The sequence below is a fragment of the Notothenia rossii genome (genome assembly GCF_949606895.1).
Source record: "Notothenia rossii genome assembly, chromosome: 3".
Lineage (NCBI taxonomy): Eukaryota > Metazoa > Chordata > Actinopteri > Perciformes > Nototheniidae > Notothenia > Notothenia rossii.
Window position 1 is genome coordinate 89560482 of NC_136901.1, and position 22103 is coordinate 89582584.

At 41.5% G+C, this 22103-nt stretch overlaps 1 protein-coding gene across 1 annotated transcript in view; it reads right to left on the reverse strand.

Moving 5' to 3' along the window:
- Window positions 1–10022: 10022 nt before the first annotated feature.
- The window catches only part of sec24b (SEC24 homolog B, COPII coat complex component), a 30299-nt gene continuing 18218 nt past the window's right edge, over window positions 10023–22103 (reverse strand). Inside the window, exons 9-14 of the mRNA XM_079671345.1 lie at window positions 21935–22096; window positions 21232–21369; window positions 19671–19775; window positions 19457–19549; window positions 16344–16447; window positions 10023–10967 (exon numbers count right to left, since the gene is read on the reverse strand). Of these exons, the coding sequence (XP_079527471.1) occupies window positions 10853–10967; window positions 16344–16447; window positions 19457–19549; window positions 19671–19775; window positions 21232–21369; window positions 21935–22096 (717 nt within the window). The 3' untranslated portion in view covers window positions 10023–10852. The remainder of the gene's footprint in view (window positions 10968–16343; window positions 16448–19456; window positions 19550–19670; window positions 19776–21231; window positions 21370–21934; window positions 22097–22103) is intronic.

Genomic DNA, 22103 nt, shown 5'->3' on the forward strand with positions numbered 1-22103 from the left:
AACTTAGTTCATGAGAACTTTTCCCCCCTTTATAGTCCCTGCTAGAGAGGTGAATTGCAAACCACGCCCCGTAAAACTCGGAAAAGTTTTGTGAAGCCGCCGTTGTATTTGCTGGCATTAACATTATTAGCATTAGCCCCGCGCACCAACGGAGAAAGACTAACTTATGGCAACCCAAAAAAAAACATGGGAGCGGTGGAGCGGTGGAGATGAGGAGGTGTCAGCGTTCTGGCGATTTACTCGGAAGGCTATTTATTTACCCGACTCCGGGGACATCCGGCCGGGGATTTCGGGTGGCAGTATACGCCGTGAAGTTGTTTGCGGCCTGCCAGTAAACCCAAAGCAGAAGAAGAAGAAGTGAAGTCAGCGGCTTAATTTGTGTAATCTTCCCTCAGGGAACTTATTCCGATGTGAACGCGATCGGTTCTTAGTTCCATGGGGGGTACTAAGTGCTGGGTACTAAGTGCTGGGTACTAAGTGCTGAGTACTAAGTGCTGGGTACTAAGTGCGGTAAAGTACTTGGTGTGAAACCAGCTAATGACAGAAAGAGCCGGGAATCAAACCAACAACTCTACAACTTCTGTGATGCTCTGCCCCGCATGTGAGCGTCATAAAGCCTGGAGGTGAGCAGCAGCTTCAGAGGCCTCAGCGCTGCTCAGGAGTTTATGGAGGAGAGAGGGAGGACTTTACTGCCCTGAGACGTTTCAAAGAACCAGAATGAGAGCCGCAGTCTGAAGGTCTCAGAGAGCCGCAGTCTGAAGGTCTCAGAGAGCCGCAGTCTGAAGGTCTCAGAGAGCGTTAATGATCTGTGGTACAATAAGTCGTTGGGCCACATCTGAGGGTTTATAGAGCCCGAGATACAAGGAGGAGTTAGGAGGCAGCGTCATAGAGAGGTGTGCAAACTAAAGTAGAGTCTCTCCTGGAATCCATGCTGTTGCAAGAACATCCAAAATGGACAGAAGTAGTTTTGAATGAAATGAAAAAGAGACATTGAGAGAGTTAAAACCTACTTTCAAATAACTATATTACACATTATGTATCACTTGTATATAGACTCTCATGGCACTACTTCTATTATATTCTATTGTATTTACTTACATGTTATCTGTTTTATGGTTGTTGCACTGTTGGAGGAGCCTGTGACCTTAGATATTCTACTCTATGTACGAATGACAATAAAAGCCTTGACACTATCTGCCGATCACTGTGAAGGGGCGCCATCGTTTGGCATCCTCTGTCTGTCTTGGAACATTTTGACTTTCATATGTAATAAAATGATGGTTTCCTGCAGGTGGTTCGTCTGGAATTCAGTCCTAAAATGGTCTCAAGTATGATTTTATAGGTTCAAATTGAAGCTCTACTTTTGTGTCCAGAGCAAATTCTCAAGAGGGTCGTAGACATTTATTTACTTATCGCTATGAAATAGAACCACATCTTAATGAACGTTTTCACCATCATGCTACCCTAGAAAAGAAGATGTTCAATACGAGGTTGAAGCCGGAAGGATATAAGATGAAGCCTTGAGACATTTCAATTATTATAATATCAGAAATGTAAGTTTAAAAGCGCACAAGAAATAGGAATCCAACTACAAAAAGTTGCCAACAGACGCTAGCTTGCTCTATAAGTAGTATTAACTCTAACCCAGGACTTATTTTGTTTCGTACACAACTTGCCTTCTTCTGCCAGTATGTCCCCAAATGAGACCGATAGTCATAACAAGATATTCTATGTGGTTAAACAGTCCTACATTTTGAAACTTGAAACCCTGAAAACGGTGTAATTCCCAGACCAAGTGGAACATGTATTTTCTGCAGCATTGGTCTGGGTCTGTTTGCATTATGATCCGACACCTGAAGCATCACGACCGGCTCCTTTCAACACGTAGGAGCGATTGAAACTTTAAAAACATCTGGGAGTGAGAGACGGATCCAGTCATGTGTTTTTAATTCTGCTCTTGGACAGTTTTCGGCACATTTGCAGAACAGACTGTGCTTTATTCTTCTGGAGAAACTGTAGGTCTTTTCTTCTAATGTTAGCACAGCAAATCCAGTCTGCTTTCTTTCCCAAAGTGGCTTACAGCGCCATGTGGGGATGTATATTTAGAAAAGATTTCCCCACATGTATGGGAACCTTTACCCATAGAGCCATAAAGGAACATACACGGCGACGGAGAGATTTCCATCAGGGTATTTTCTGTTCTGTTCTTCAGGCAGACTTTCAAAGAGGAAGTGCTTAAGACGTTTCAAACGAGCAGAAAGGGAAGCCAAGACGTGACAGCAGGAAATCCAACCAATCCAGAGGAAGCAGCAGAAAGGCAGGATCTGTTACGTAACCGGGCGGATTCAGTAGGTAACGGACCTCTGAGGGAGGGTCCTCTGCTGCTGGCCAAGCACAACATGAAGCCTGCCACCTCTTTACGGAGGAGCGTTAGACTGAGGTCCAAAAACACAGAGTTTGGTCCTTTTAGAAAGCTTTAAGAAGCAGGCGATCCAGAGGACTTCACACATTTGTTTTACTCCAGCTCTGCTTCTGGGATGGAACACAAGGTTTTGAATAATGCAGAAATAGATCATAGATTTTTTTTTAAAGAGGCCTTATTCTGCTGTAGGGCTTCTCCCTTTGCTGTAGTGTGTTATATCGGTTTAGGTGCATGTCAACGGTCTGCAGAGGCTAAAATACATGTGTTGTTTTTGAAGATTAAAGCAAACTGGTAGGGGTCCAAGAGGGATATGTGCAATAGGGAAAGTTCTGGACCTGTATGTTTCTTGTTTGTTTCTCTGCCATGTGATCTCTGTTCTGTATCTATGACTGATTGTCCTAAATGTTTTATGTTTATTATTTCGATGCCCAAGACAAAACAGCTCTATCTACTATAATGTCACAGTAGAGTAACTAAATACAATCAAGAACCTGCAAATGAGCACTGAGAGTGTGTTGCCGCTTTGCTGTCATTTTGAGTGTTTGTGTGAATTCTCTAAAGGCCTCCTGAGACCTAGGTAGAAGTGTTACGACGGAGCAACAATAAAACACACATGTAATATTTCAAACATCATCCAGATTAAGGACCCTAACACAACGTGCACTTCTCCTGGACAGCTCAAGGTCATGATACCAATCTAAACCCATCTTTTCAATTGGCTAACTCTGTATCTCTCTGTACCTCGAAATGTTTTCAAATGACAGTTTTCAAGACTCAAAAACAGGTTTTGATGAAGACAGTAACCGAGTTAAATAAACAAAACACTAGGTTTTTGTTTTGGCCCTTAGTCCTCACTAAGAAGGTTCTCTAGATAAGTCTTAAAATGCCAACATTGCAAAGGAATAGTATTTTTCGTTGGCAAAACAACGACAGAAGCCTGCCCAGTGAGGGTTGGGCTGTGTTAGTGAACTGAAGCGTTCCTACTCTCTGAAGCCGTTCTGCATGTGGTTCAAGTTGAGGATTCGTGCCCGTCATGAGGAGAAGCTCATCAAAACAAACTCAGCTGCTCCTCTCTCTCTCTTCCTCTCTCTCTCTCTTCCTCCCTCCCTCTCTCCGGAGGTTTCCGCCTGCAGAGAGCTGCGTGTGCACGAGGCAATCTGCAGAGAAGCTGAACAAACATCAGCGTTTGTCCGTCACAAAGCAGCCGGGTAATAAAGAGCCGTGATGAGAGCTCCACACAGCGCTGACGCTTTGACAGACAGCTGCTATAAAGCCCGCCTTTCGTTTGTCCTCGTGGAAACTCTGAGTCCTGCAGTTCAAGTCTCTTCTACATCAACATGTGTCCCCTCTTCTTCATGTCTCTTCTACATCAACATGTGTCCCCTCTTCTTCATGTCTCTTCTACATCAACATGTCTCTTCTACATCAACATGTGTCCCCTCTTCTTCATGTCTCTTCTACATCAACATGTGTCCCCTCTTCTTCATGTCTCTTCTACATCAACATGTGTCCCCTCTTCTTCATGTCTCTTCTACATCAACATGTGTCCCCTCTTCTTCATGTCTCTTCTACATCAACATGTGTCCCCTCTTCTTCACGTCTCTTCTACATCAACATGTGTCCCCTCTTCTTCATGTCTCTTCTACATCAACATGTGTCCCCTCTTCTTCATGTCTCTTCTACATCAACATGTGTCCCCTCTTCTTCATGTCTCTTCTACATCAACATGTGTCCCCTCTTCTTCATGTCTCTTCTACATCAACATGTGTCCCCTCTTCTTCATGTCTCTTCTACATCAACATGTGTCCCCTCTTCTTCATGTCTCTTCTACATCAACATGTATCCCCTCTTCTTCATGTCTCTTCTACATCAACATGTGTCCCCTCTTCTTCATGTCTCTTCTACATCAACATGTGTCCCCTCTTCTCCATGTCTCTTCTACATCAACATGTGTCCCCTCTTCTTCATGTCTCTTCTACATCAACATGTGTCCCCTCTTCTTCATGTCTCTTCTACATCAACATGTGTCCCCTCTTCTTCATGTCTCTTCTACATCAACATGTGTCCCCTCTTCTTCATGTCTCTTCTCTATCAACATGTGTCCCCTCTTCTTCATGTCTCTTCTACATCATCATGTGTCCCCTCTTCTTCATGTCTCTTCTACATCAACATGTGTCCCCTCTTCTTCATGTCTCTTCTACATCAACATGTGTCCCCTCTTCTTCATGTCTCTTCTACATCAACATGTGTCCCCTCTTCTTCATGTCTCTTCTCTATCAACATGTGTCCCCTCTTCTTCATGTCTCTTCTACATCAACATGTGTCCCCTCTTCTTCATGTCTCTTCTCTATCAACATGTGTCCCCTCTTCTTCATGTCTCTTCTACATCAACATGTGTCCCCTCTTCTTCATGTCTCTTCTACATCAACATGTGTCCCCTCTGTGTAAAGAGACTCTGAAAGTTTCAGGAACAAAGATTCTCTCTCTTTTTGATCCATTTCTATAAAAACCTGTCTGAAAATGAGCTGATCAGATTTTGGTCACTTTATGATGTCATAACGATGTTCTGGCTTGTGTAACCATTAACCAATCAGCAACCAAGGTAACCCCCCCCCTCCCTTATCACCTGAACCTCCTCTAGAGTACCATTGAGTTCTGTTTAAACAAATCTCTCTCAGAGGGGCGTGGGGAGGGGCTCCTTATTTTCATCTAAAGTAACAGACAGAGAATCAGCACTTTGGAAACAGGGCTGAAACAGAGGGGATTATGGGTAATGCTGCAAGGATCTGTTTGGTGTTTCAGCCAATCAGAGACAGGCTCTGTATCTGAGACCTATAATATATTGATGAAAAACAGTATAATAGCAAAACCACTTCTGCTGCATAAACCCAGAAGGAGATGAAAACAAAAGCACATGAGGTCCACACTCACATGGTCCCTCCCCAACTACAAAGAGAAGTTCCCTCTGTGTTCTGACTGCAGCGCGCCGCTATCTGATCCGGTGCAACAATACCCCATTGTTTGCCGACAGGATGAACTCAGAGATTCTTTAGAGAGAAGCCAAGACTCCCAGAGACTGAGGCGCAGCGTCTTGTGACAGTTTGACTGTAGGTTTAATGATTTTCCTTTGGGGTGCCAGTCGGGTCTCTCTCCTGACATTTAAGATGTGTATAGTCACAGTTGAGTAAGTCGGTACTGACCACAGGTGAATACAACTCACTGCAAACACCCAACATTGAATGACATTAGAACATTAGAATAGCAAGTATATTTCAAATATCCCACAAAACAATCCCTCATCCCACAGATCACAATGAAATCAGCAGCAAACCTCCAGAGCTGCGTCTGAGTCCAACAATCTCCACAAGATCTCAGAGGCTTATCTGCTAACCGCCGGCTCAGATCAAAACTGAACGTGCTGTCTGCAGGAGTCAGTGAATGCACCTCCAACACACTGCTGCTCTCAACAAGTCCCACGTTGTAACGGATGGAAAATCCACCTTTTGTTGGTTTGATTAAATGAAGCATAATCCATATACATAAATCACAGATATGGATTTGTAGCAGAGGCTGACCCGGTGCTGCTGTGTGGACGTTAAATATGTTAAATTAAATGACACTTACTCCGTGAATGATATGTTATTTAGTGACTCCTGACACAGTCCATGAAATGTGTTAACTGTATCTATTTCAACCTGATTTATCTTTGCGTTGAGTTGGTGTAATTGTATTTCATTTTGTAGAAACGAATAAATCAGTTTGCAGAAATATTAGGCAGAGAGGTCCAACGATTAAACACCAGTTCTTATGTATTATTTATTTAACCAAAAGGTCTGTTACGATGGAAACAAACATACGTCTATTATTATTCCTCACTGCTTATGTCGTAGAAAACAAAGCATCCATTTAAAGGTCACCTATCATGCTATTTTTAGGCAATAGCATAGGTCTCAGATATATACAAACATATAAAAAACATGTCTATGAAGTGTTTTGCTCAAAATACCAAACAGATCACCCATTCTAGCCATGCCTCATATCCCTCTATTTCACTTCCTGTTTCAAAAGGGCTGATTTGGGTATAAAGCTTTAAAAAAAAAAAAAAGGAGGGGGCTGAGCTCATGAGGGACCCGGCAGCTACTGTCTAAACTAAATACTGCCGTGATGAAACGCCATATCATGGATTATCAAGGATTATCTCTGAAACAGTATGGAGCTCAAAGGCTTTCTCTCTTGCCGGTTATACCACAAGGTGAGTTCCTTTTTACTTCCTGCTTCTTCACACACATGCTCTCCAGTACAGGTTAGCTCTGAGTGTTAGCGATGCTAATGTAAACACCGACCATATTACGTCCAAAACAGTCGGGAATTGTTTCTGATAGCAACGTTTCTGATTGGGCCGTGGGTCCGCATTTCAGATATTACGTCATATCGGACACAAATCTGGATCAGCTCCGTTGTAGCCCCGTTTTTAGAGATTTGGGTACGGAGGAAAAAAGAGAGGGTTTTATTTTCTGACGCTGCGTGAGTTCCCTGACACACCGGGGACACATCTTTATGTATAAAAGACATCAAAAAGTGCATTTTGCCTGATAGGTCCCCTTTAAGACTAAGGATTTTTACTCAGAAGATGTACCATGATTAAACACCACAGCCATAACGTTTCTATAGAAGCTTTTGCATCCATCATTGCACTTGATTCTACAGAGAATAATAGAAAAGGATAATAATAAAGAGAGCCTTAGGAAGAAAACCAGCAGCAGGATCAAGAGATCATTGTAGAAATATCAATGATCGTTTTTTGAATAACGATCAAACTTAACTTTTTTTTTAACCATACAGCCGTGCACAAGAACAGGCATACTGTCAGCAAAAGGTCTCGATAACTGAACCTGGATTTATAGATAGGATTGTATTGTGTGGTATATTTTAACGCTTTAAAAAGACCAACATGCAACTTCTGCTGTCTGATCATAAACCTGGGAATAATTCCAACCTTCCCCTTGATGTGAAGCCTTTAAAATCACAAGAAAAACCCCAAATAAGATTAGATTAAAAGTACGTTATGGGGTTTATACTTCTGCTCTCTTTGTGGCCTCTCACTGCTTTAGGTCTCCTTACTACAGGAATGGTTGCAGAGTTAAACGTCTGAGGTAAAGTGTGGAGCCAGATGAGGGAAACTGTGACGTCATGAATATATCAAAGGAGGTCTGTAGTGAGAGGGAAAGTTGGACGGAGCTGAGTCTGAGGTGGATAAATGGGGAGGGGGTGTGTGAAGGGCTGGACCAGTCACAGCTGGAGGTTAAATATATCCTCCAGAAACAGCACCTACTTGTTGTTTGTCGGGCGAAACAAGAAATAAAGAGCTGGTTCAACGTGTTGCCGTTTGAAAAGCAACGCACACTTCTGAGCTTTAGTTGCTGTATAAAAGTGGGACACACATCTGGCATCACACGGCACAGTTAAGATGTGCAAAACATGAACAATATGTAAAACAGATCGGCTTTGAAATGACTTTTTCCAACGCCCTTTTCCAGCTGGATCCGATCATTTATGTTTTCTCCTTCTGTTTAGCTGGCACTGAGAGAAACATTTGAGGTCCAGGGAGTGAGTTTTTCCATGAGAACAGCAGTGTGGTACCCAGATCTGTTTGTGTGTTCACAGACGATTAGCTGCTTACTATTTCAAGGCTCCTTAAAGCGGCTCGACTTAGTGAAAGAAAACAAACTTGTTGGTCACACAGGGGTCTCTGCAGGTCTGTGAAGTCTGAAAACCTCATTTCCTGCTGTTAGAGACACTAAACAAGTGTGGGAAAGCATGGGAAAGATTGTGTATTGATTAACCGTATACAGTGTTTATCATACTTCACAGTCTCATGGGGATAACTGAAGCTGAAGATAGTTTACGGCTGCCTTTAAAGAACAAAATATCAGAGGGAAATCCAAAACGTCATTATTTAACAATATCTATATCTGATATTGAGCGTCAAGTTGCTTGAGTCTGGAAAGATTTGCTGACTTATCAATACAAGACATATTAACAGATTTCAGGTTTAAGAGTCTGGAGTCGATCGATAGTGATTCGACAGTTCAAAGTGATTTTCAAATGTTATGTTTTATCTTAACGTTGTTATTCCTTAATTGGTCTAACATGTAACTAGAGAGGAGTTGGAGAGTCTGATTTTTGATTATTAACTGTTTATTCATTATGTATTAAGTTGTAAAACACTGGAAATCTTTAACTGGTGAAAAACAGATGAAAATGTATAAAATAAAACTGTTTCTAGCTGCAGAAGATTTGAGAGAAATCCAATCTATACTTCTTAAAGACAAGTATCTCCCAACGTCTCAAACCCAAACCAAAATATAAACTGGATTAAAATATACATGCAGGAAATTGAGCTTCCCTTAGATTTTTAAGCTACTTATTGATTGAATAAAACAGCAGGAAATATTATAATTATGAGGTATTAATATTTTTTCTAGTGTCTGCTCTACTCTACCATATTATGCTGCTACCCTTAGATGCATAAGTGGGTCTTTTTGGACCCCGTGAGGTGGTTTTCTTGAAGTATCTTTGTAATTACATTTTTTTTATCATTTTATATTCCAGCTATTCCTCAAAAAACATGTTTTGGATATCATGCCGTTCTAATTTGAAATTTACATTTAAAGAAATTGTAGTTTTTGTATTTCTACCCCAAGCTTCCATAAGTGGGTCAAAAATGACCCGCATGCATTTTCTATGGAATTTCGTTTTTTTTTCAAAATGTAAAAGAAATGTCTAAAATTATAAACGGTGAAAAATTAAATATCAATATTTCTAGTGTGAACCAAAATATAATACTAAATATTATACAAGTGATTTTTCTTAACCAAAATGACAAAAATGGCATAAAAACACATTATTCTAATACGGGTCCTTTTTGACCCACTTACGGCCCGTCCACACTACAGCTTCAAAAACGGTTTCCAACGCGTCTGCCCATTCACTTTGAATGGGGTGACGTCACGTTGCCTTGCTTTTCGCCGAACTGAATTGTGGGAAGCAGAGCGGAGCTTTCCTGGCGTTTCAGGCTGCAAAAGTTGAGCAATGTTCAACTTTTGAAGCTTCTCAAGCTTTCAGTGGAAGCGTCAGCCAGTCAAATCATATGCCAGTACAAGCTCTAGCCAATCAAACCACTGCTTGTGTGTCAGGGGCGGGAGATTCATGTGATTGGTTGTTGGTTGAGCTTCAGACACGCCCGCCGGCAAGCTTTTTTTGAAGCTGTAGTGTGGACGGGCCGTTATGGAAGAGTGTAGGGTCCAGTCACTCTATGGGCATCTAAGGGTTAAATTGCGTGTGGCGGTCATGAGATAATTGGGGTGTAATGCGGAGCGAGTCACGTGTGAAGTAAACGTGTCGAAAAATGAGAGCAATTAGTCCTGAAGTCACACGATGTCTGAGTTTCGTGACACCACATCAACCGGTTTCTAACTTGAGTCATCAAAACTGTGGGAACACGGAGAGTCTAGAAACCGTTTCCTAAACACATACTTGTTTGTGTGAAAGCAGTTTTAATAAATCCTTGCTGGAGATTAAAACATAAAACAAGCAGAGGTCTGTTTTTGTTTTTTATTTAATAAGCTGGTTCATAAATTATCGCACATAAAAGACTCTTCGTCAATAGTTACAAAGTGGATAGCAACTTCATTAGCGCCTGGAAAAATGATAAAAACAAATCAGGAGGAGTTTGTGGGGTGGGGGGGGGGGTGTTGATCTTGATAAATCATGAGTTCACACAGTGGAGGAGGAGGGGGGGGGCCAACAGAGAGTAGGGGGGGGGGGTTCAACATCCAAGCACTGTCTCTTCGTATTCCCGTTAAACTTCTTAACGCTCGGACTAGCAGCGAACAAAACGGTGGCATGCGTTTCGTCTTTCATGCCGGAAAAACCTTGTTTCTTTTCTCCAGTGTATTAAAAAAAAATAGGAGTGAAGAGGGGGAATAAATTATAAAATAATAACAACAGAAAAGACAACACTAGCTACATGTGAGGTTCACGGAAAAACAACTAAAGACAGAATGTAGCGGCGTCTTCTTGGCTCGGTTACCCTTCTGTTCTCGAAGGGTTAGCGAGAGGCTAACGGGGGTTTCAATGACTCATTATGGAGTGGAATAAACCCCCGTTCTTCTTTGATTTCACTTCTTTCCTACAGCTATCTCCCTCCCCCCCTCTGAGGGTCTAGATCTCGCTCTGAAATCGGTCCCGGATGTGTTTGATACGACGGATGTTTGGAGGGTCGGGATGTAACCCGCCTCCGCTAAAACTGGTCTGAATGAGCGATGGGTGTCCGCCATTTCTAACGCTAGTTTTCTCTCTACGACGCCCCCCAAATCCTCTCCACGTGAGGATTGGAGCGGTCAGAGCTTCTCTCGGTGTCACGGGAGCCTACTTGGACATTTGCTGCTGAATTTGCTCCAGGAATTGTGATAAAGATGAATCCGAGTCCGAGCTATCCTCCACCAGGTACTGGAAGAAGGTGGCTTTAGAGGAAGCTTCGTCCCTGCAGGAGGACACAGAAGAGTAGAAATGTATTATTATGGATTCTATGTAAGGCCGAGTATCGTTTGAATACCAGACACAGAGACAGCTTCATCCCGCAGGCAATACGACTGTTAAACAACTGAACTGCTGAAACACTTTCATAACATTCATCTGCTGCTTAGTAATTATCGATCTATTATCTAATATATCATTCCAATAACTACTTTTTGTTCTCACTTTTTTTTATTTTGTATTACTTTTAATATAATATACTTTAATATTGTCTGCTTATCTGTATTATTGTGTTGCATTGTGGGAGAAGCCTGTGACCTAAGATTTTCAACGACATAATTACTCTGTAGCTATGTTAGTTTGAAAGAACCTTGAACCTTGAATATGTTCTATATACATACATTTGTCCTGTTGTAATTTGTTGTGCCAAAAAAGAGGGTTATTCTTTCATCCATACATGTTAAAGAAAATTGGATCTTAATACATCTTATGCCCCATGATACTAAATGTCAAACCTAATCAGAATCAATAATAAAATAGAAATACATTTTTTTTTTCATTCCAGTTTGTCAGTTACTTCTTATTTTTCCTACATATTTGAATGTCTTATGTAAACAAACATGCACGAACCAGGCTCATGAGGAAGTTAATGAGTTCAAGAGAGTGTATCAGACACACATACATGCGATGCAGTGGTTGAGGATTCTTAACATGAGTAAAAATAGAAACAAACATGGTACTTAAACCCTCAATTACCAGTTTAAATTATTTTTGAATGGTTCGTTTATTATTACTGAAACATTTATCTTAGGTATTATAAGTATAATATAATATCCGGCAGTGGCTCAGTCAGTCACGCTTGGACTGTGAGCTGTAGGATCGCCGGTTCAAGTCCCCGACCAGACCTAAAGTATGGGCTGCTACTTGGAGACGTCCCAGTTCACCTCCTGCCCTGCCGTGGTGCCGTTAAGCAAGGCACCGGACACCCCACTTCCCCCCTCACTCCCATTGCTCCCCGGGCGCTGTACAATAGCTGCCCACTGCTCCTAGTGCCAGACTCCTGGTACTAGAATGGGTTAAAAGAAGAGAACACATGTCACTGTGTGCTGTGTGCTCTGCATGTGAGACCATTAACGAGGGTTTCATACCAATTCTTCTATAATTCTATTCTATGTATCATAGATTACTGTCGCACATTTTACGGTCATAATATAATATAATTTAATCATAGAATATTGTATTATTATTTTGTTTTTGTGTAAGAATGTCGCAGCTTCGACAATGTTGAGCCAATTTAAGATACGTAAACATTCCGGACAGAAATGTTTTATCAGGACTGTTTCATGTGACCTAAAATTGAGTGGAGTACAAGTAAGGCGGGACTTGATATTATATTGGTGCAAACATAGCTGTGGTTTTAAAATGAATCTCAAATGTTAACACAGGAAGAATATCACAGAAGGAGCAATCTCTTTCTCATCCAAAAAAATACCTGACAACCCACTTTTTAAATATTTGTTTTGGTTCAAATATACTTTATCATTTCCCAGCATATTAACAGTGGCGAGGTAAAAGGTGCACACATCATATCAGCCAGACTATGATCGGGTTTATGGACTGTTTGTCGGATTTGTCGGACATTCAAATACAAAACTTGGGCTCCAGAAATTATAAAGGGCATTGGCAGCGATTTCTGTCATCATTTGGTCAAACAATCAGTTGAGAAAATAATCAATAATCGAAAAAATACAAAAATGAATTTAATGACTTTGAGCTTCATAACACTGCATCCAAACACTTTTATATATAATACATATAATATTACATTTCTAACCATTTTAATGTACCCTTTTTTTGGAGTCAAAGATCTTGTTGTTGTTATAGTGTGACTTTCCACTGTCTCAAAACATTTCAAAAATGTAACTCATGACAAGTATTTCTCATTTGTCAGAGGTATGAAAACACCCCCAGTTATTCGAGCTGACATCAGCTGCTCTCCACAACAACAACAACAGTGTGGTGTAAACACATGTCGGAGCAACAATGCAGAGCCGCAGAGGAGGAGAACAACAACGATTCGATCAACGACCCCACTGTTTGTTTGTTTACACTGGAAATATTTCTCTGTCGCTCTCAGACCCAGATCTCTGCTGCGAGAAAGATTCCAGAGAGCGGTCAAACCCGGTTTCTGAGTTTCAGTCAGAAGGACATCAATCAAGATGGGTGTTGTTTAGATGTTGTTGACAACAACAACAATAACAACAACAACAAAAACCATCAGCTTTTTTCTGAAACAGATAGACTAAGACAGGTGTTCCTAACCGTTGCCTTAAAATGGACCACTATTCTATTATTCCTAAACTGACTGTGGGTGTTTCTCAATGTCGAGGACGCTTCCTTGGTAGGACATGTCCCTCCGAGTCAGGCCCTACAGAAGCGAGGCAAGAATCCTTCCTAGCCTCGGAAAACGAAGACTGGTGGAACAGGCTAACAGGTGTGCAGGTGTGCGTCATGTGCGAGGCCCCGCCTTAAATGGAGCGCGATTTCCACCAAAGATTTGGGAAATTGGTCCGTACGCAAAGCATTGTGGGGATTTTAAGGCCGCGGAGGATACACATCGAAATTTCCCGCTACGAAGTAGGCTGGCCTCGGTAGAATTCCAAGCATCCTGGACATTGGAACAGTCCTTCGGCGGGACTTGATGACGTAGCATCCTTGAAATAGTGGCTCTGGAGCAGCCTTCCTCAACATTGAGAAACACCCTGTTACTAAATACTTTATGGATATATTAGATTATTTTCAATGCATAACAACAACAGTAAGGAAATACCAATAAAATATAAAATGAAGTTAAAGAGTGAAATAGTGTAAATGTATTTCTTTTAAGGAATTTTGAGCAGATTATTTCCACTGAATACTGCATCAGAGATCATGTTTCCATTTGTTTAAACAATGATTTTATACAACTCTCTGTCTGTAGTGTGTTTTATTCAATGAAAGGTTTTGTAAAAGTGTGTGTCCAAATATTCTCTTTACCCTTATCCTGGCAGATTGATGTCGTAAAACATAATCCAAACTTTAAAAAGTACTTTAATTTGTCTTTTTTAACAGTAATAAATTAAACCCGATATATGTAGTCGTACACCCCTTGAAAATACACATCTTGTAATCAATAAGGCCTCAAGACCCCTGTGAAGTTTGTCACTGAACCTTAGGACCCATTATCACGCTATATTAGAGACTAAACTTATTATTATTAGTTTTTATAAAGATTTATGTTTGGGGGTTTCTTAGTGGTCTGATTCTTGGGATCAAGCCCCCAGGAAGTGCGCCGGACTCTGAGGAAAATATTCGTTGTGTCCAAACGGCGGTACTGCAACTTCCGTATCAGTCCGTGACGTCACTGGACCCAGAAAGACTTTTCCCCATTGATTAAGAGACGTCTGTAAATCGTTGGATATTTTTTTTTTAACTAAATAAACTACCCAGTATGAACATTTGTGTAGCCCTTATTAAAAACATTAGGTCATCAAGTTGTAAAATGTGCTAATAACGTTATTCTGAGAGTTATTTTCCTCGGCGTTATGAACGCGCATCTGAGAGTGGGAGCTCGGGGGGCGGGGCTTAAGGGGCAACTCAACTGCGCATGCTCTATGAGCGCACATACGGGTACTTCTGCTCAGGCATGATGGGTAATCTGTGACGTTTCGCTCTCTCAAAAGTTGGGTCATTTTGTCTTCATGCCAATGAGCAGCTCTCATAGGAAAGAACCCGCCTCCCACGCTGTATCCAGTTCTTATTACATGGCTTAGTTGAATACTCGATTCTGATTGGTCAATTCAGAACACGTGACACGTTGTTAATCCGGAACAGACAGACCGCTCTCAAGGATTTATTGACCGTTGTTAAGGACGCTCACATCTGCAAAAAGAAGTCTGGTCGATTGAACTGTATACAGTTTGGCCGAAAAGACAAGAGGGACAAGAAAACAGCGGAGAAGTAACGGGGCAGAAACCCTCGTTTTGACGCAGCGGTCCAGACATAGACATCAAACGGCAAAACATATTCAGTTGCCAGTTACTTTGGCATTAGGGCAGGGATATCTAGATACTTTCCAAGGTTTGACATAATGAATTGTGCTACTTTTAAAGCAAGCAGCGATGTTTTCAAATCTGTAATCAAAGAGGTCCGCAAAAACGGTATCGAAGTAGTTCCTGCCGTTGCTACGTTAGTTCAAACGGTAACAACAGACTATTTTTCTTAGCGGATGCATGTCATTTTAAATAAATAATAGCCTACTATTTTTTAAATCAATAAAAACATTTCAAATAATATTGGGAGTCATGTCTTTACTTTGTTGAGAATGTGGCCAGGTAATAAGCGGGATAATGTGCAGTGACTTGGTCATTATGGAGAACACCCTTCATGCTGATCAAGATCCCTCCGCGTCGCGTCGGGCTCCTGAACAGCCTGTCGGGTGTTCTTTTCCCCATAATGACCCTTACTTAATATACATCCATGGTTGAGACACGTAAAATATAACTGAGACTTCTCCTGGTTTGTGCATCACTCTTCTCTCTCTCCCTCATATCCTGTCAACACGACTTAAAAATAAGATTAATCTGATGACTAGTTTTTGATGACGTAACGATTACTTAATGTTGTGGTTTTCGGTCTTTGTTTATGTCTGTTGTCCGTAGTGGTTCTCATTTCAACTGAACTTCAATCTAATGACGCTCCGAACTACTTTAAAATAGTTGGAAGAGGAACTGAAACACATTTCTGTAACGGAAAATCAAAGTGAACTATGTAATCTTACCAGAACGTGAAAGAAAAGGAGCAAAAAAAGAATTAGAAGCAGCCTCTCAGACTTTTATAAACCCCAGCATCTGGATATGAGACGATGCGAGTGTTAGTATTTCTACTGAACTTCAACCTAATCATTTGTCAGACCTTATGAAGCTCTGAACTACTTTAAAATAGGTTGAAGAGGAACTGAAACCCATTTCTGTAACGGAAAATCAAAGTAACAAGTTAACTATGTCCTCTTACCAAAACAGAACAGGAACAACAAGAGGAAGTAGCAGCCTCTCAGACTTTTCTACAGCCCAACATCTGGATGTGAGACGATGTGAATGTTATTAGGAGTCAGATGCTGCTCCAGATGTGCGGTGGTCTTATTCTGATTATTAGTTTTGATAAAGATTCCTTTTTTAGGAGTTTTCTTGGTGGTCTGATGTTTGGGACACGTAAAATATAACTGCGACTTCTCATCTTTGTGTATTTGTGTATTGGGGATTGAGGGAAACGGTATTTGGATCTCTCTGTCGGTACACACAAACTGAAAGATTGACAATAAAGTTGACTTTGACAGAGGTCTTACTTGAGGACGTGGATGGTGGAGCAGAATGCTCTGTTGTCCTGCAGCCAGTCGAGGAACGCTCGCACTCGCTCCGACAGAGGGGTCTCCAGCTCAGGGATGTGACTCTGCAAGAGAGGAAGGGGAGGAACAACGCTTTAAAATCACCAAGATCCCTCGTAGACCTCCACCCAACATATAGGCAAGGCAGGTTTAATCATACAGCACTTTTTAACACAAGGCAATTCAAAGTGCTTTACACAGATGAGAGACATTAAGAAAATGGCATTTCCAAACACTCTTTAAAAAGCCAAGATAATAAAACATGAATAACAAAGGTTCATGAATACAAGCTACAGTTCAGTGCAAGATGTGAATAGTTCATTTAAAAGCAGCGGCAAAAAGAAAAGTCTTCAGCCTCCTTTGTGCTATTTTACTGGCTGCTACTTACTTTGCACTTCTTACTTCTTTAACCACACTGCTGTAAAATAACACCGCTATACAGTATATACACCTTTTACTAGGGTTGTCGATATTGATGCTTTTGCGATTAATCTGGGAAGCTTAGTGTGCTCAAAGAAACATCATAAATTAATCAAATGACCAAGTTTGACCCCAACTTCCTCCCTAATTCCAGCGCGGACGTTCACAATAAACCCCATGGCAGCGAAAAGGCAAAGAAAGCGGAGGATCTTGCAAAAATAATGTATGTTTTGCACTGACTGGAGACCACTGCACCGGACCAGTAAGAACCATCACGACCTCGCTGTAACTGCCTTAACTTTAGTGAAATGTTGCTGAATCATGCTTTAAGTTGCATAGCAGTGTGAGAGAGTGGACCGATTCACCACTGTAGGAACAGATAGAGCTGCACTATGACAGCGTAAGAGATGATATAACCTGTTTAGAGCACATTATACAGAGGGGAATCATAAAGGGTCTATGCAGGAATCCTGAAGTCACATGTAAAACCTTTTAAGACCTTTTTTAAGACCCTTTCCATACATTTTAAGACCTCATCGCAACTTTGAGTTCTAACCGGTTACCTTGGCGACACACTTTACCTCACATTGACTATATACAGTATTGATTGTCCTTTCTCCTTATCTTCCAACCATTTGGACGCAGACTTGCATTTCCCCATAACGGTGTTGTTTAAGAACCGGCGTAAACGGACCTTCGCGCTATCAAGCAGTGAGCGTGCGATGTCCTGTTCAGATGACGTCAAATCCAACGGGATGCCATAAATAAACTCCACAGAATCACACTACACACCTACGCCATGATTACATTCAGGCAGACTGTAGAACACAACCTCTTTGGACCATTTATATACTTATTGAAAACAAGCTACAAAATGTAACACCTTGGAAAATGCCGTTTCATAAGTTTTAATAGCCTTAATTTTCGCTAAATTGATTTATCAACTTTTAACACTTTTTAAGACCCCGCGGACCCCCTGGCATGGCAGCTTTGTTGATGCTTTAGATAAGTGTCGGAAGAAATTGTTGGACTTCATGCCAATCATTCAGAAATCATATATAGTAAATACAAACCGCTTATTTCTCTGACCAGTGTGTCATGCATGTCTTTATTACAACACCACCCATGTATCTATTCTATTTGATCTGTTTTATTTGTTTTATGTATTCATGTTGCACTGTTGTAGGAGCCTGTGACCTACGTTTTTCGTTGCCATAGCTACACTGTAGCTAACATGCACATGACTCTGTCCTGGGAGTGGATCAGGAGTTGTGGGCAGTGGTGTCGGAGAGGAGAATGTTGAGGAAACTTCTCAACATTCTGGACAACGGGTCTCACCCCCTGCATCCCACACTGGTTTCCTACCGGAGCACTTTCAGCCCACAGACTGAGACCACCGAAGACCACCACGGAGCGGAGTGGAGTCTTTCCTCCCAGTGGCCATAAAACCCTAACCCTAATATCAATATAATTACCATCATTACAATACACTCGCTGCTACATAACATAATAATATGCTATGATAACGTGCAATTACGTAACTGCCACTACGTTTTATTTATTGTGTGACCATCTATGTTTCATGTTTTCTGTAGATGTTTAATTGCTCTTTTTACTGCACTTTGAGTGTACAGTGTTGATGTTGTGCTTCTGTGTTTATTGTATTATTGTTCCTCTGACACAACAATTTCATTCAGGATAAATAAAGTCTTATCTTAAAACAATAAAGCATTGAATCTTTTATCTCACCTCAAAATACAGTAACACTAGTATTCTAATTGTCTTTTTGTATTAAACGCAATTACATTTTTATCTGATTAACACCACTACTTTACAAATGACTCCTGGTTCCTTCTTCACTACTTTAATATGTCTATAAAGCTGCTACCTATCCTTTCTACCTTGAATCTGCACTTTTGCTTTTGTCTTTATCTGCACCGTCACATTTTGCTGTTACAGGGTAAACGTCCCCGCTGTGGGACCATTCCAGAATAAAGGATTTCTGCATTGTTGCCATTGCTGAGTCTCAAAACAGATCATGTTTATTCACACAATCATCTCCCCTACACAGTGTGGTTAACACAAATATGCCTGTGGTGTGAAATGCAGGGTTGTTTCCCCCCCCCTGTATAAAAACACAATAAGCAGCATAATCAAACGCTGACGCTGCAGTTTGTTCTGGAAGTCACCATCACACCCACAGTGTGCTAATGACAGAGGGCACAGTTCGTTTCAAAAGCTTCACCAGCAAATCACACACACACACACACACACACACACACACACACACACACACACACACACACACACACACACACACACACACACACACACACACACACACACACACACACACACACACACACACACACACACACACACACACACACACACACACACACACACACACACACACACACACACACACACACACACACACACACACACACACACACACACACACACACACACACACACACACACACACACACACACACACACACACTTTTATTTTGGCGCAAATCTGTAATTCATGTTCTTTTAATGCTGGACATCTTGTTTTTAGATGGAGATTTTGCTTTTCAAAATAAGATGTCTCATTAAAATAATGTCTTATTTTGAAATGCTGGCTGCTTGTTCACAGTGTCACTGACCATGTTCTGGGGTATTGCAGCGTAGTTGGGACAGCCCAGAACGTCTCTGATGAACATCTCGTTGCAGTTTTTGCCGATCCAAAAATAAAACACCTGCACAGAGAGAAACAGAGAGTCAGGAAAGTGCATTTATTATTCATGAAACACAGATTAAAGCTAAATAAAATTGTGCTATACACTTAATAATTATTAAACATTAATCCTGAAGCCTTACGTTTCCACAGTCCATGAGGAAGGCCCCGTCGCGGCTCAGCCTCTCTGAGCTCAGGTGCAGCAGGGGAGGCTGAGGGACCACCGAGTCGTTCAGGTGCAGCGCCCCCTGCAGGACAGTGCACTGGGTGAGCCATTTGTTTTAAATATATGAATCAAATCAAAGGAGTAACCCTAACTGTTAAGAAGCATAAAAAGGTCATCTCCTTCAAAATGATTATTGAACATCCATTCCTCAGGGCAATCATTTTTCGTGGCAAAAATGCAGTTTTGCTAATATTAAAGGTCCCATGTCATGCTTTTCCAGTTATTACCCATCCCCTTGTGTGTTATGAAGGTTTTTCTGCATGTAAACGGTCTGCAGAGTCACAAACCCTCAAAGTACACCCTGTAGCGAGTAAAACTCTAACACAGAAAAGACCTGTCTATGCTGCCCCAGAACGCCTCGTTGGAGATCTCTTTTTCCATTTTTTTCTTCCTGGTCATAGTGACGTAACGGTCACAGTGACGTAACGGTCATAGTGACGTAACGGTCATAGTGACGTAACGAGTATAGTGACGTAACGGTCATAGTGACGTAACGAGTATAGTGACGTAACGGTCATAGTGGCGTAACGAGTATAGTGACGTAACGAGTATAGTGACGTAACGGTCATAGTGACGTAACGAGTATAGTGACGTAACGAGTATAGTGACGTAACGAGTATAGTGACGTAACGGTCATAGTGACGTAACGGTCATAGTGACGTAACGGTCATAGTGACGTAACAGTCACAGTGACGTAACGAGTATAGTGACGTAACGGTCATAGTGACGTAACGAGTATAGTGACGTAACGGTCATAGTGACGTAACGGTCATAGTGACGTAACGAGTATAGTGACGTAACGGTCATAGTGACGTAACGGTCATAGTGACGTAACGGTCATAGTGACGTAACGAGTATAGTGATGTAACGGTCATAGTGACGTAACGGTCATAGTGACGTAACGGTCATAGTGACGTAACGACTATAGTGACGTAACGTTCATAGTGACGTAACGTTCATAGTGACGTAACGACTATAGTGACGTAACGTTCATAGTGACGTAACGACTATAGTGACGTAACGGTCATAGTGATAGTGACGTAACGAGTATAGTGACGTAACGGTCATAGTGACGTAACGGTCATAGTGACGTAACGGTCCAACAAGGAGTTTAGGACAGAGAGTGAATACACATACTATGCAGAGATGCTGTATGAGAAACCAATGTGATTTTGGAAATAAATCTATTCTAGTCGACCTCAACAATGGAATTATGATCAGTAGAAATGGCCATGACATGGGACCTTTAAATAAAGAAACATCAACCATATTCAAGGGTTTATCTTAGGGTTTTGGTCAGAGAAAACCTGATACTTAATGACTCAACCGTTGGACTTTTAGAAACTAGGATGAAGTTTTTTCACTTTCTTCTGACATTTTAGAAAACAAACAATTATCGCCTGATTTAGAACATTTATCAACAATAAAAGAAATGTCGAGATGCAGCAGTAATATAACTCAATGTTTTGGAGTCTCACCTGGTCGGACATGTTGTCCAGGCGGTACAGGTCGGGGTGCACCAGCCTCATCAGCTGCTGCAGCGGCTGCGTCTTGAACTCACACATCGCGAACACTCGCTCGTCCAGACGCGTGCACGTGCCCGTCCGCAAGGCTTTCTGAAAAACAAACACAAATAGTTTTAACAGGCTCATTTCTTCCTTTTCACATCTAAAGTTCAAAGTTAACTTTATTGTCAATCTTTCAGTTTGTGTGTACAGACCAGACAGAGCGATCGAAATACCGTTTCCCACAATCCCGAATTCAAAAACAAATATATATAAAAATATGTATATACCCATATACACACAATCAAAAGACACATTTATACCAGGGATCCTGCAGGTCTCACCAACTCAAATGTAAAACTTTTAAGACCTTTTTAAGACTACTTTGAATAGAATTTAAGACCTATTTCACGGCAAGAATATTCACTTTCAACATGAGAACGATGACTGGACCCTATCAGCATAACAGTACACAGAACTGTGTTAGACAAAAAGTGTGTGTGTGTGTGTGTGTGTGTGTGTGTGTGTGTGTGTGTGTGTGTGTGTGTGTGTAAAGCCAGTAATGAAGCGAGTGTGTGTGTGTGTATGTGTGTGTGTGTGTGTGTGTGTGTGTGTGTGTGTGTGTGTGTGTGTGTGTGTGTGTGTGTGTGTGTGTGTGTGTGTGTTGCTGCCTGACCTGTTTGAGCAGCGCGAGGATGTAGACGGGGAAGAGGCACATGGAGGCGGGCACCACGAGGCCGGACTGCTGCAGGTTGGACACGTTGGACTTGTAGGCGCTCACCATGTCCACCACGGCGTTGGTCAGAGCGTCGCGAGCGTCCGACAGGCTGGACGTTATCGCCCGG